We start from the raw sequence: 15,165 nt of genomic DNA, 5'->3' as shown, positions 1-15,165 counted from the left end.
AAATAGGAGTCGAATAAATCGTTTCACTTTAACGTATAGTTAATGCTCGAGTCTTATGTAAAGTTATGAGGACTTTAAAAGAGATGAGATACGGGTTTTCTGAACAACAGGCACGAAAAGGGACGAACAGTAAACCAGAAAAGAGAACAAAAGGAACAAGGTGAGCGTTGAAAGAAACTAGCCAAGCGATCGGGTTGCGAGTATTGAATTCAAGACAGGGACTTTTCCAGCGAGAGACGCAATTGATGCAACGGCTACAATTCGCTTAATGCCGCAAACGCTGCGCGGCGCACTTCGCCTCCTTTCTTTCGGCAAAGAAAGAGAGAAGGAGAACGCCTGGTGGCATTAAGTGGACTGCGGCCAGCGCGAATGATTTCATTCTTATTCAATGCCCGACGAAGACAAAGTACGCTCACCGTCGCAATGTATCTCGCGCATCGAAAGAGTCGAAAGTCGTACGTGAACTTCGACGTGCTCGTTCTCGCGATCGTGATATCGGCTCGCCCTTTCGTCGGTCCCTTAACCACCCAACGCGGGCGTGGGGGTGCAGTGACGTAGCAAGCGGACTCGTAACTCTGCGTCGTGATTCTCGCCTAAGTCATAAAATAGCTGCTTTCCCGGCAGCGGTGCCGTCGCTCGTTTCAACGTCGAAATAAAAAAAAATAAAAAAAAAAGAAAAAAAAATGTTGCGTCGCGCGAAACGATTTTTTTTCCCTCCTAGAAAAATCGCCACGGGCTTTGTCCGTCCGCGCGACGTATGTCGCGTAAGAATGTTATCGATTATTCAAGCTCTCCTGCTCTCCTTGTCTAGACTTCGAAAAGCGAATACCTTCCGCGTTGTCCGATGCATTCCGCGTGCCCCGCCGTTCGTCGCGTCGAAATAATGACGTTTCCTCGCTTTGTCTCGGGGAGAACTAGCTCGCGGACGCGCTCGATAATCAGATCCGGTGCCGTTTTATTCTACTCTCCTTTCAACGAGGGGATAAGAATCTAAAATCACTTACCACGTCAAAGGTGGCCGGAGGAGTGGGGAAGGAACGGAAGGGGAGCGAAATATTTTTACCGACTCGCATTATTCCGGCGCGTCTGTCCATCTCGGCGTTTATCATCTCACGCTCGCAGTGGGATTTCGCGGAAGGGCGCGAGTCAGTCGAAGCGCGTCCGAGGACGAAGAAGCGGCGGCGAGAGAGCGGTGGCCGCTCCTCTCCCTTTGTCTCGTCTCCCGGCCTTCCTTTTTTTTTTTTTCTTCTCCTCCTGCCGGCCGCAACCCACAGGAACGCGAGCGGCGTTTCCCCGTCTCTCTTTCGCTCTCTAGTTGTCTTCTTTCCTCCCTGCTCCGTCCGCCGGCGTTTCAAGCGCGAAACAGCTGATAGCCGTCCCTTTAATCGCGTCGCCGAGTCGCGCGAGGTGAGTCGCTGGCGACCGCTGGGTGGACCCCGACCGACGTCGTCTACGTGCTGTGCAGGCGCTAACCGGCGCAGGTGAGTATCCGGGGCGTCCTGGTGGCGTCGTTTCGCCGGCCGCGACGAAGCCGCCTTTTGTAGGTTAGGGAGGATTTTTCCCAACCGCCCGCGATGCAGTCTCACGGACCGGACGGGCGGCACGTAAACGCGTAACGGCCGCCATGTTTCGAAACAAACGAGAAGTAACTTTCGCCCGACGCACTCGACCGGGTTTAATCCGTTCCCGACGTTCTCGCGCACGGCGTCGAAGACACGCCGCGTACCCCGCGACGCCGGACCTGAAAGCGAAAATCCCGTCAACGTGAAATTCGACGCGTAACGCGTGCATACGTACGTTGGAGTTCTCTGTCCTTGTTCCTCTCTTGCTTTTCCGTCTATCTCTCTCTCTCTTTCTCGGACTCGAGTCACCGGGTATCTGCTCGAGGGTGTACCTTCGTTGTTCGCCTCGTCGGGGTCGCACTCGTACGTTTAATGCTTGCTTGAACGTACGTCGTCACTTTCGGCACCGAGTGACGACGCTTCTCACGCGACACGAGCTCACGGAGACGCGACGATATTGCGAGCATCGCATCCGAATTGCGCGCTCGAAACACGACCATTTTGTCACCCGGCGAACTTGGAATCGGAGCGTTCCGAGCCTTCCGAGAGTTCCGAGCGCGCGGAACGGCGAAATTGACGAACGTGCCACCACCAATGGCCGCCGCCGTGTTTTCTGTGTACGCATCGGAGTGCGGCACTCTCGGAAGCCGTTGCAGAAGCTCACGTAGAAGGCGATAGCTGGTTTTACTCGCGACCGTGGCCGAGACGCCGCGAGACATGGGCTCGAAGAAGCACAAAAAACACAAGCGCGAGAGGCACGAAGGTGAGAAACGGACCGCCGCGAATTTTCCCCTCGAGGTTTTCCTCCAGTTGTAGCTCGCGTTCCCGGGATTTCGCGAACGTTCTCTCTCCTTGAGCTCGTCGCTTTGAGGTCTCCTCCTCTTTCTACCGTTCGTCGATTGTTATTCAACGAAATTATCCACCCAACTGTTCACCTACCGTCTGGACGGAACGAAGTCTGTCACAGCGACACAGTGGCGAACCCATGTCGAAACGACTCACCCTCGTGGACGAGGAAGGCCCACTCTGTAGAGCACATCTCTAGAGCACTCCTTCGTGAAAGAATAAAGCGCGATAAATTAGATTTATAAGAATATTCTGTTACTGCAATATCATTACATCACATCAAGCCAAACTGTGTACTTGTATGTCAATCATGATAAAAAAAAAAAAAAAAGGATTTGAATGAAAAGATGAGAATGCCTTAAGAGAACGACAGATTTACTTGTTTCTCAACTCACGAAATGCTCCGCGCTTTCCTGTAATTTTCATTGGGATCCTTCTCATACTCATAGTTTAATAATGCACAGGAATTTTGACTTCGTTTTCACCAAGGACAAACTGAGAGTGAGGTTGGAGTAGAAGTGAGGTGGATTCGAAAGTATAAACCGAGCGTTCCACACAGCAACAGGCGTGACGTGGAAGTAAGTGACGAGTAGCAACGGACAATGGACTGGTTGCACGACAGAAGCTAGCTATGCTTCGAGAATTATCAAATGCCCCCCCCCAAACCCTTTCATTTTTTTTTATCTGTTGAATATGTTGAAGTGCAACAAGATTTTTGCCCTGAGAGTTGTTCTCCCTGTCACAACGAAGTAGTATACATAAGGCACAAGGTATATATATTCAGATATACACACAGACAAGCCTGTTGCACTTCAATCGTGTAATTCCTTTGGCTGTTATGTATTCGTGGCACTAAAAGCCACACATGCTTCGCTTGGCCTCTTAGCGAGGCATCTTCAATTTTAATGATTGCTCTCCCTGATTATATCCCCACCAATTATTTGATATAACAATTATAGGAGATTATTTTATATATACATTAAGATTTATTTGATTTAAGTCGGGCTACTTCCATCTCGCTTCCAGTTTGTTGAATGTGAAAACAAAGTCGCACTGTCCTGTTAATAAAATCATTTTTACATTATCGTTTACAATTCCCACTCGCCCGTCTCCTTAATATTCTATATTTATCCGCGATTTGCATCTCTTTTTCTCTCTTGGTATCCTCGTGTCATGCATCATCTAATGTCATATTTTTTTTGTGTTGTACTATTTTGTACTCTCATCCTGCATAATCATTCCACAAGATTTCCTAATTTTGCTGCATGTAGCACATTTACAACATATCATACATATGGCTTTTTTAGAGCAACATTTTTAGTAAGCTGCTTAAAAATATTTTTTTAATACTCGGAATGATAATTAATGTTGTTGTCTTTTTTTTTTTTCTTTAACAGAGGGTCAGTACACAACGACGGACAAGCCGCCTAGTTTGAAATTAATTTTGAAAGTAGGTGGTAGTACTGGAACACCTGAACACGGTAGTGAGTCACCAAGTCAGACTGCGATGCTGTCGCAACATTATCAACAGCAGTTGGGTCTCAATTATTCCGTCAGCCAAGGAGATACCGAATACGACAGATATGTCGGCCATAAAAAGCTCAAGAAGAAGAAGAAAAAGAAAGACAAACGGCACAAACATCATCACAAAGACAAGAAAAGGCGAAGAGAAGAATCGAGTCAAGAGTCAGTTGGCGATGCTGATGAAAATATTGTTGAATCTGCACCTAAAAAAGCTTGTACTAATCAGAATCAATTGCTGCCACCAAGACCGCCGTCTTGTGGCGAAATAAGAATTGGCGCTGGTAATGTAAGTTCTCTCTCACCTCACCGTGAGCCCAGAACATGCGTCCTCAGAAAAATAGCGGAACGCACGCCTCTTCAAAGGTTATTGGAGCACTTGCTGAGGTCCATGGAAAAGCGAGATCCACAGCAATTTTTCGCTTGGCCGGTCACAGACAGCATTGCGCCTGGTTATTCTCAAATAATCACAAATCCGATGGATTTTAGCACAATAAAGCAAAAGATAGATGACAATAATTATCAAAATTTGCAAGAATTCGTGGACGATTTTAAACTCATGTGTGATAACGCCATGACGTATAATCATCCTGATACTATCTATTACAAGGCAGCGAAGAAATTATTGCACGTCGGCTTAAAGATGATCACTCCGGAAAAATTACGACAGCTCAGGCCAGTTTTAATGTACATGAACGATATCACGAAAGAGGAACTCGGATTTGAATTGGGCAACGAAGATCTTAATAGTCCAGATGCGCCTGCAACAGAGGAACAGATAGAGCGAGAACGCGAGCAGGAAGAACGTAACGAAGAAGCTGAAGAACTCAGAAAAGAAAATCAACGGAAAATAAGACTGGCTAATTTAGGTAAATTTGAGGCGATACCGGACGACTTGACTCCAGAAGAAATATTAAAACAGGCTAGAGGTGCAGCTAAAGCGGCTGCAGAGAAACTCAGTTTAAAAAGAGTGAACTCAAAGATGGGTTTTTTGCGACAAAAAAAAGACGGCACCACCAGTCTACAAATCATTGTTCCTGGGGATGGAATTATTCCTGGAACAAACCAGAGACCTGTGTCACTGGGACAACTAATAGGAAAATTGAATCACGGTACCGGATCCTTAGCTGGATTTCGGGAAGATCGAAGAAACATGTCAAAGCCAGTGAAACCTCTTTATTATGGCGCGTTTGGTTCGTATGCGCCAAGCTATGATTCAACGTTTGCAAATCTTACCAAGGAAGAAACCGACTTAGTCTACCAAACATACGGCGATGAAACTGCTGTGCAGTACGCTGAATCTATTCTAGATTTCGCCAAGGACTGTGATTATACGTTAACTATGGTTGACGATCTGTTGGATATTCTCACTGGCGGCGATCACAGAAAAACAAAGAAATTCCTTGAAGAAAAGCGAAGATTGAGAGAGGAAGAAGAAAAAATCAAGAATTTACTGGAGAAGCCTATGCAAGATGTAAATCGTAACATTCCGTTGATGGATAATGTTAAAGTTGATATCGATCAGCTGAAGACACTGTCAGATATCGGTATCGATATAAACTTCTTAGAGAATTTAGGTAATTGTATAAATTTATTATATTAAATAATAAAAATAAACATTGTTTTTAATAATTAATATATATATATATGTATAAATATGTCTAATTTAATTTAAGTTCTATTTAAATATATTTTTTATATTTTATTTTTTATCTTAAAATGTATTAAATTGATATTTTATTTTATTACGTTGTCAATTGTAATTTAATAATTTCAAGATTACTTTAATGCTCTTTTTTATTTGCAGAAGAAGAATTTAAATTTAGCGAGGAACGCGCCACTCTACAGAGCCGTCTTGATGACACGTCGCAGATGCTGGGTCGCCTGAAGCAAGTGCAGCATGAGCGTTTGTCAGCACCACCACCGGCTCATCTATCCAATGTTCCGAAGGCGACAGATGCAGAGGTGATACTGGCCGAAAAAATCACGGATAATCTCACTGATATAGCGAAGAAACTGCCACCGTCGGGAATCGCGCCGGTCGACGGATTGCGTAGGGCAATGGGTATAGCACCCTTGGGTGGACCGGAACCTATGGAAGTCGATCCGATCACGCACAACCCCACTATAGTCGCTGACAGTTCGCTGCTATCAAATCCGAACAATGGCAACAATCAGGTGCTGTCGAACCTGTTGCCGACTCCCTCACCGATTCAAAACTCGAACCTACTGAGCCCCACCAGTCAGCAAAATCAGAATATCAGTATTGTAACTGCGACTCAGCCACCGCCGCCGATTCAGATGCAGATCGGTATGACGCACAGTAGTCAGACGCCACCGTCGTTATTGAGTGCAACAGAGCCATCCGGTGTGGCTGATCTCGAGTCAGAATTACGTGAATTCCTGGAGAGCGATCCTACACTGGGTCACTCGCCTCTACATGACGATAAAACTCTGGAAGACATTTTATCTGAATCTTAGTGCGGGGTAAAAATATCTCGTTATATATAATTTATAAATAGACATTAATTATAAATATATACAGAATTCTGTACATTTTATTATTGATACGCTACTTTCGCATATACAATTAATAAATTGGATCATATCCTGTGTCTGATTTTAATCACTGTTCTCTTTGTTTTAGTTCTATTATATTTTTTTCAACGAAAGTGCGGAAGAAACACAATGAAAATAAAAATTAAGATGTATGTAATACGTGGAACAGAAATGGTTAAACAAGACTATTAGTCTTATGATAATAGGTAATCATGTTTTATGTTGTTATATAAAAAGATACATAGAAGAAATTTTAAATATACATAGTAATTGATATTTTTTGCGCGGTTCTGTAAAATAAATTTTCTTTTATGTTTTTCTAGGCATACCTATATCTATTGTTCCATGTGCAGTAGCTCATTTATTATACAATGCTCGTAACGTACGGTGGAATGTAATTTACATATATCGATACTCTATACGCCGCATTATCAGAACACAATGCTGGTCGCGTATGCACTATATACCAAAAGATGCATAAAGGAAATGTACAATGATGCTATCGATTATTGATAAGTACAGCCCGTTATCGCTGCATTCCGTTTTCCAAAGCGTAATGGGAAGACGGACGGCAATTCGTGATGAATTTAGCTCGTGTGATCGAAAATAAAATCAATCACGGCGCGCTCGTTGAAGTCGATAATGCTACGAGATACGTTGTACACTATGCTACTCACAGTCTACGAACGTTTCCAAGTTTCAAGGAGATTAATATGAGAGTAAATTCGCAAGGTTCGAAGTTCTAACTTTGGAATTACAGCCGGAAGTATAGAAACTCCGAGTGCTTTCACGAGGATCGATGAGATTATAATTTAAGGTACAATCATGAATTTTCACTCACGGATTTAGGTACTCCTATGGAAAGATATTTTAAAATAGCCCGTGACTTTGCATACCAGTTTTAAGTGTATAAAATTTAATTTCTAAGCTTGAAATAGAAATAATTGTTGTTGTGATTTATTTAAGAACAAAAAGAAATTGTATTTTAATTTTACTCGAGAATTTGCAAAAGTACAAAGAGCAAAGCAACGAAAACTAAACGTTTCTGTGATAGCAATTGTGTTAATTCGTTTGTATATCAGTTTCAGTTGTAATTGGTTGCATTTACGTGCGTTTGTATACGAGCAGTGCGTAATGTTTTTCCCATAATTTTATGTCACGCGTACGGATCTGCCTGACAGCGGGATTACGTAAATACGAGAGTTTATTTTTGGAAATCAGGCAGCCCTTTGCGGCACGTGCTCTTTGAACTGAGTTTAATGATAAAAATAACTTCCTATGAAAGAGGCGTTATCACACCGACATCGAGTAACCGTTGCCAAAGATAAAATTGCAATGAATATTAATTCACCGTGAAACATTTCATGCCTCATCCTTTACATAAAGTTCAGCGTCGAGCAAATTTATAATTACTTTTTTTGTATTTAAACTTGATTTTCAACAATTTAAAAATAACATTCTTTTTTTTTATTTATTTAAAGAATTTAATTGTTCAGTATTTATTGAAATTCGTCCGTTTTTCTTTTTTTTTTTTTTACAGAATTAATACACTTGTACGTATGTACATATGTATACTAAAAAATGTGAAACACCAGCTTTTGAAAATTTAATAATTGTATCACGCATTTTTATCGATTGAATTCTGCCATATCGACCCGCGTATTGTTCAATGTGAATTGCCGCTACATTTGTGTTATATTCACTTGCAACGCAACGTCGAAGAAGATGGACGGGGTCGACATCGAGTCCGGCTGTGTCGCGACATTTATTCGTAAGTACAGCTGTAATCTGTATAATAATTAACAATCTTGTGGCGTGAGTTTACTGCGCTTATGTCGATAACCCGATTGAAACGTATATCTCAAGATTTCTACAAGATTCACGTCCGCACTCGTCGCGAACGAAAGGTGACAATCGCATCGTCGAGCGCCGCGTTCCGTGATTTTCCCGCCGACTCAGCTTGGATCATTCATTCGGATTATAACTCGCGAAGGTAATTATACTTCTCTTGTAACAAAAATGCAAACGGCTTGTCGTTTCGAGTGTGAGAAGTTCGCGAAGGCGTATGTGCAGCGTACAGTGCACAATGTCGCGGCGACATACCAAGATGGTCGCGCGACTTGCCATCACGAACTTTTGTTTCTATTCGCCGTGTTAAATTTTTCCTTATATTAATTGACGTTGCAGGTCGTAGATTGATGTGTATGTACCCGGCTCGTCGTTCGCGATGCGATGAAGTATGTAACCAGCAGCGCAGTGCCAGCCGTGTAAAGCGCCACACGTCAGCCACTTGATAATTAGTACAGCGAGTAATTACGTTTGCGCAAATGAAATGATGCGGCAATAATGACCGTGCACGAAGCAACGACCCGGAGGCGCGAGAGAGGAAGAAGACAGCCCCAGAGTATCGGCGCCGACAGAGCAATCACTGGTGAGTCATTGATTATGTATTATTTTATGACCTGCGGAATTTATTATTTCATTACCGGTGGAAATTATTATTTTATTAGCTGCGAAATTCATTATTCATGACAATCGTATTTTACATGCCGTTTTACATCGCCGCGTTACGCAATGTATTTTATACAAATGCGATCAGATATAATCGCATGAATCAGAAATTCTATGATTTATAAATTTGATAAAAAAAAATCTAGAGCGTTTATGAAACAATTAAGAAAATATAAAACGTATATTTGATTTGTTTGTACGGCTATGATGTTCGCATAATATTTTACAGTTTTTAACTGTACGGCAGCAGTATATGAGTTAGGTTTACCTTTCGTAATTATTTTTAAAAAAGAAAAAATAGTGCACTTGATTAACAAGTGGTTATATATTTCATTAGTTAACAAGTGTTGCAAATTGTTCGAAATGTATCCGTGTATGAATGTGCGCTGGGTTAATAACTTGCGAAGCGCATAACTTATACACATTGTCATGTCGGATTTCAAAAGCGTCTGAAGTCTGCACAGACCGTAGACACTGTGCTCTCGCTGACAAGTTAATTAAGCCACATTCCGCTGCTATTTCGAAAATGCGGTGGATGTGTAAATGACGTGTGCAAGCGTGGTTTTCACGCTGACGGCAGGTCGTCGTTTTACATACGCGAGATAGAATTATTTTAGTTCGCTCACGTTTCGGTCTCACATTTTTTTTTAATTGTCGATAGGTAATCATTAAAAATATTACACATAAATTCCTGATAACCTTCCCAATTAATCACGTTCGATCATTATTATTGCCATTGGATTAGAGTATTGTATGCTTTTACGGAATCAGATTTTTTTCAGAATTAATCATGAAAAAATAAGATTAATTAATTTAATTTAGTTGGGCTTTTTATTGACGCAATATTTTTTGAAATTATATTATTTTTATAAAATTATATATATTTAATAAACAAAGTTTCTTTTTTAAAATGATAAAATTTCTGTCGGATCGTATTTTAACATTAACGTACTTAAGAAATAAATAGAGTTACATCTTACTTATTAAAGTTGCTTTACATTTTCTGGTCGTAATGTAAACGGGGAGCACTATCGTTGAAGAGGCCTTATGATAGTTTAATTACGGAAGATCACTTCGATTCGCGGTCGACCCTACATATATTCACTGACGTGACACAGGTATACGCGGAAATGCGTTTCGCGTGTAGACGCGTACATGCAAATACCGTGGTCCGTTGAAAATGAAGTCCGATTTACATACGCATGTGGATGATTATAGTCGCAAAGTGCACCTGAGATATTTTTACGTCTCTGTCGACGCACCCACGGAAGAAATTGTCGTTTTTTCCACATTGATGAGGAAAAGCATGCAGCTTTCCAGCGCCATAATTTTTTTTTTTTCTTTCCTTTTTTCATCGCGTATTTTATTTGGCACTTTATTTTCCCCACGAGAAACCGCAGCGTGGCAGAATAGCTGATGACTAGCGGAGAAATTTTATTACTTAGTTTAAAATATATAGAAGTTTCAGTTATAAAAATTTCGCGAATTAAGACTGCCGCGAAAATAATCTACCACGTAACATAAATTTTCGACAAGCGGAACTTGACGAAGTTATAATATATATATTCTCACGTTGAAACTTTGAAGAGATACTCGGTTAAATTTTCAATTCAGCGATGAATAAATTAAGTTAATAGAGTAAATTAATGCTGAAGTGTATTTGAAATCTTCGTTACGGCAGTTTTGTGAAGAGGTTTATTTTATTAATTCATCAATGTGTTATTATTGAGGACTTAAATTTCTGATCGCCAATATTGGACGTGTTCAAGCTCTCAGTTGTGATTCATTAAGAAAGAATTATAATTAAGGGGTACGGTGGAGACTTTTCTCTCGCGCGTTTCACGTTTATTCCAGTAAAATTAGTTATACATTATCGCGCACGAACTGCTTCGAGTAACCTCATTAGAGAATTGAGAATAATGAATTAGTTATACGGCGCAGAGAACTTTCCGCCGCCGCAATACACTGATAAATACGAATAATTTAACGTATAAACTACATTTCGTCATGCGAATCAATTCGATTTTATTTCTCTATTATAAACCGCTTAAACGTATAGAAAGAATTATTAACATTTCAACATTTTGAATAATTATATAACATTTGATAAAATATATTGAGGATTATTAAAAAAATTATTGTTATTGATGCTTTCTTCTTTGAAATTAATTAAAACTTGACGGAAATTGGAAAATTCTTAATACACTTATTCCAGATTTATATTCCTCTTCTTATTTTGTTCTAATTAAAATTAGAAACAGATAAAGTGCGATATGAGCTAAGATCGAAGATCTAAATAAAATACATACATATCTACGTATCCACTAGTCACAAATTTCTTAAAGTAAATTGTTCGATATGATAGCAAAGCCATACATTGGGTGGGCGAATTATAAAATTATAAAAAAAACTTAAAAGAAACGACGAGAAATTTATTTTATAAATTAAAGTTAAATTCTTTTTTATTGAAGATTAAATTAAATTCTTATTAACCGCACCTCCTTTTTGTTAACATTTTATTAACGTTATGTTACGGTTAAATTGTAACGCAATCGTAAATATTAGATAACATTATTTTATGGTAATGATGTGTTTCGATAATAGCTTGAACACATCAAAGATATGAAATTCTCTTGGCTAAGGATCGCCATACGGTCTCTCGTATCAGAGAGTTAACTAGTGCTTCAAAGTTTAACAGAAACTGTAACTCCGTTCTAGTTCGTGGCGTATAACGAGACGTGACCGACGAAAAGCTTTGATTTCACCTTCGGCAGGAACGAAGTTTTATTCGTTTGCACCTTGTAGTTACCGCGAGTAACATCTTTTACGGGTTTTCGCGTAATTTAGAATTATTGGATTATTCGCTCTTCCGCTTCGTGCTTTAAAATATCGCAAAAATCGATACATTACCCAACTTTTGTAAATAACATTAATGGCACTGCAGAAATTAAAAAAAAAAAAAAAAGAGCCATAATTTTATTTGAACTATTATTTATTATAGCACTGTATTTTTTATTTTATATTATTTGCTCTCGTCAGCTTATCTTTATGTTCGTTATGTATTTCGAATTCCTTTCTTTTTTCGAGATTCGTATTTGAAATAGGATAAAATATCCTGCGAGCGTGAAATCACTTCGTGAAATAACAGGGCGAGCGAATTTTTGGCGGTAAAGCTCGTAGACAAGCTAAAGCATTCGATGCTGTACACTCGCTGTTTCAACAATAAATTTGCTGAGGCAGCAGGTGTATAAACCTGCTTGAAATTGACGGATCGCGCCGATTGTGCTGTGCGTTGCCCAGGGAAAAATATAATAAATTTCTAACTCTATCCGTTCCATATTAAACCTGCTTTTATTATATTATTTGTTTATGAAACAAGTAAATGAGTAGTATTATTTTCAATTATACCCTGATGTATAATAGAATGATATTTTACTAGAATTTATATTTATTGAAATTTTTATACAGCACAGAATAATTTAATATTTGATACAAAATTTGAATACTAATTGATATTAACTAATCTCATAGATTCTCTTTAATATTAAACTTAATACGTTTTACACGTCGTTTAACGATATAACTGATATAAATTTTATTTTGTACAAAGTTTAAAATGTACGTACATACAATTATAAATTAAAACGTTGCCTCGTTACGCGACTTTGTGCAGACAAGAATAGGAGTGATAAACGATTAGCTTTTCCCACTTGTTAATTAAGGGCTATCAATCAGTTTGGTTTTATTAAAATATTGGCGATATCGTAGTGGAGAATATCCAATTAAGTCGTAACGACATAAGCTAGTTTTACTTTACTTTAAAACACATATCTTTAACGTCGTCGGCGTGGGAGCGGTGAGGGAGCGGTAAGGGGTGAGGTCTGGTGAGGCAGTGTGAGGCACTAGCGCGCCGACCAATCACAGCGCTCCATCGATCGCTTGATCGCGAAGGATCTACGCTGCCTGTTGCGCAGACGAGATTTATACGCCGGTCCACGCGGTCCACGCAGAGATCTTTCGAGACGGATATCGAGGCACCTGCGTGTACTCCAGCACGGTTCATCGTCGTGCACCCATGTCTCACCTCGCCCTGAAGCCCTGCGAACCTCAGTGTCTCGCACAAGGACACCGCCGATGCCCACTCACCGACACTCGACCGGGCACATGTAGGTGAATCACGTTCTTTATTCCGCCGTGATAGTTTCGCGTACTTTTAGTCGGGTGACGATACGCGAGCATCGGAGCTGCGACGTTCGCGGTCGAAGTGTTATAGGAACTCCGATTCTAGATCAAAGTTCGTCGCTCTTCCTAATCGTAAAGACGACCGTAGGCGCGGGGAGTGTAGGGAGAAGGGGGGGGGGAGGACAGTACGCAAGCATCGGAGCTGCGACATTCACGGTCGAAGTGTTATAAGAACTCCAAGTCTAGATCATATTAGTTCGTCGCACTTCCTAATCGTAAAGACTACCGTAGGCGCGGGGAGCGTGGGGAGAAGAGGCGGGACGGTGCGCGCTAGCGTGCTAGCGCTAGAGTATGCGTCCGGTCACCTAGCACAATAACACGCGCGCCTATACACCCGCACTCATAACATACGCGCTCGGTACGATAAACAATACGCGCTCAATAGCACATTGAACAGAACGAAATATTCATTGGAATTTTTACTGTTTCAGATAATACTTTGCCATCGAAGGAGGATCGACCCGACAACCCGAGGACATCCTGAGAGGAGGAGGAGGCCCAGGAAGGGTATCCTGCCCCGGCGGAGCAACCCATGGGTATATATCAATTTTTCCTTTGGATTTTTAATAACGTTTTATAATTTTTTTATTTAATTATATTTTATATCTACTAAATAATTGTTTTTTTTTCTGTTTCAGGTCAAGAGAAACTCCGCTGCGTCGCATCGCTCAGTGCCGCACGTTAATTCGAAATTATACGAACTGCAGCCAGTTCGTCGGTCGTTCGGGGCTGCCGACAGTTACCGGGCGTTTTTTTTTACGATTCTTTTTAATTCGGGAGTGTCGAAAAATTTGCTAAATAATTTTCGGGATTTTAACTTCACCCGGACGCGTTCGCGAGTTACTTGTGCGCGGAAGGATGGCTCGTCACGTCCCATCTGGGAGGAGGAGCAGGCCCGGGATGGGCATCCTGCATCGGCGGAGCAACTCATAGGTAAGGATACATTTATTTAATAAAATCTTTGTCAAATAAAAAATTCTACTTTTTTTTTATTAATTTTATTAATACTTTACGTCTACATTAAATCTTTTTTTATGTTACAGCCACCGGCAGAACTCATCAACTCCGCTGATGCTCATGCAGTTCGGTAAGTCGTATGACTTTTTTACGTAGTTAGACCTTTCGAAAAATAGCGCACGCAAAGCGTGCGCATGGTTTCCTCTAATGTTCAAAACGCGGCAACGAAAGAGTAATACTACAGCTTTAAGAAAATAGAAAGTCGATAGTTGACTCAAATATTAAGAACGAGATGAAACGAACGGGTAGGCGTAACAACTTATAAACGCGGCCTGTAAATAGCAGCAATTACGTCGAGAATTCTCCTGCAAAGACATCGCGCGCTGATGACATTAGCATGCTACCATCTGGCATCTTATCCCGAACTTTTAATAGCGCATTTAAATTTTTCAAGCACAATCGAGCAACTCGTCGGGCTGCATTTTGAAAGTTAAACGTTCCCACGATGCTATTCCTTTTGAAAGTTTAAATTTTAGTCGACAGTCCTCGAAAGCACTATCTATGATTGCCTCGAAACTTATTTCAGTCTAATTAATTTTTATCAACTGCTCGAAAAAGTAATTTCTTTTTTTTACCGACGTTTATAATATCGTACACACAATAATATACAAATTATTTAAATAGTTTTCTGCGATATTAGCAGCTTTGATTTTATAGAAACAGATAAAATCGCTGCGTTTCGCGGATAGATTATTCTCGTTACAATAATTGCGAATAAAATTTAGATTCCGCGTCAGTTACTGTTATTGCTACGCGCTCTGTGAAAAAAAATTCAATTACTCGCCTGAGGATCCACAATCTTTACTTAGTCGACTTGGCACAATCTTTCAAGTCTATCCTTTAAATAACACTTTTCTTTTGCCGGCCTTAAAGACAAAATTGCAATTTGCCGCGACGAACATTCTCG

The 15,165-nt window shown here is 40.5% G+C and overlaps 2 protein-coding genes across 7 annotated transcripts in view; both read left to right on the top strand.

Moving 5' to 3' along the window:
- The first annotated feature begins 1,246 nt into the window (after positions 1–1,246).
- On the top strand, positions 1,247–7,866 carry Brd7-9 (Bromodomain containing 7/9). Of its 6 annotated transcripts, XR_011546629.1 has the most exons (5): positions 2,117–2,325; positions 3,806–5,506; positions 5,737–6,416; positions 6,577–6,694; positions 6,812–7,865. XR_011546629.1 is itself a non-coding variant. In XM_070666365.1 (4 exons), the coding sequence occupies exons 3-4, from the start codon at positions 3,916–3,918 to the stop codon at positions 6,408–6,410; spliced, it is 2,265 nt and encodes a 754-aa protein (XP_070522466.1). In that variant the 5' UTR covers positions 1,248–1,481; positions 2,873–2,986; positions 3,806–3,915; the 3' UTR covers positions 6,411–6,555. The 6 variants fall into 6 exon arrangements, 5 of the variants coding, with proteins under 5 accessions (XP_070522467.1, XP_070522466.1, XP_070522464.1 ...); XM_070666365.1 differs by lacking the exons at positions 2,117–2,325; positions 6,577–6,694; positions 6,812–7,865 and adding exons at positions 1,248–1,481; positions 2,873–2,986 and having other exon boundaries at positions 5,737–6,555; XM_070666363.1 differs by having other exon boundaries at positions 6,577–7,866.
- A 170-nt stretch (positions 7,867–8,036) lies between these two features.
- Positions 8,037–15,165, top strand: part of LOC139108127 (uncharacterized) — a 75,413-nt gene continuing 68,284 nt past the window's right edge. The window contains exons 1-5 of the mRNA XM_070666196.1: positions 8,037–8,481; positions 8,676–8,919; positions 13,673–13,777; positions 13,880–14,174; positions 14,285–14,328. The gene's annotated coding sequence lies outside the window, so the exon portion shown is untranslated. The remainder of the gene's footprint in view (positions 8,482–8,675; positions 8,920–13,672; positions 13,778–13,879; positions 14,175–14,284; positions 14,329–15,165) is intronic.

The sequence above is a fragment of the Cardiocondyla obscurior genome, linkage group LG14 (assembly GCF_019399895.1).
Source record: "Cardiocondyla obscurior isolate alpha-2009 linkage group LG14, Cobs3.1, whole genome shotgun sequence".
NCBI lineage: Eukaryota > Metazoa > Arthropoda > Insecta > Hymenoptera > Formicidae > Cardiocondyla > Cardiocondyla obscurior.
This window is presented reverse-complemented; position numbering and strand designations above follow the sequence as displayed.

Excerpts from the sequence above, each read along its gene's own strand:
- Brd7-9 (XM_070666363.1), top strand. The coding sequence starts at position 2,280 with ATGGGCTCGAAGAAGCACAAAAAACACAAGCGCGAGAGGCACGAAG. Across the intron at positions 2,326-3,805 it reads CAAGCGCGAGAGGCACGAAG|AGGGTCAGTACACAACGACG; the intron begins GTGAGAAACGGA and ends TTTCTTTAACAG. Across the intron at positions 5,507-5,736 it reads AAACTTCTTAGAGAATTTAG|AAGAAGAATTTAAATTTAGC; the intron begins GTAATTGTATAA and ends TTTTATTTGCAG.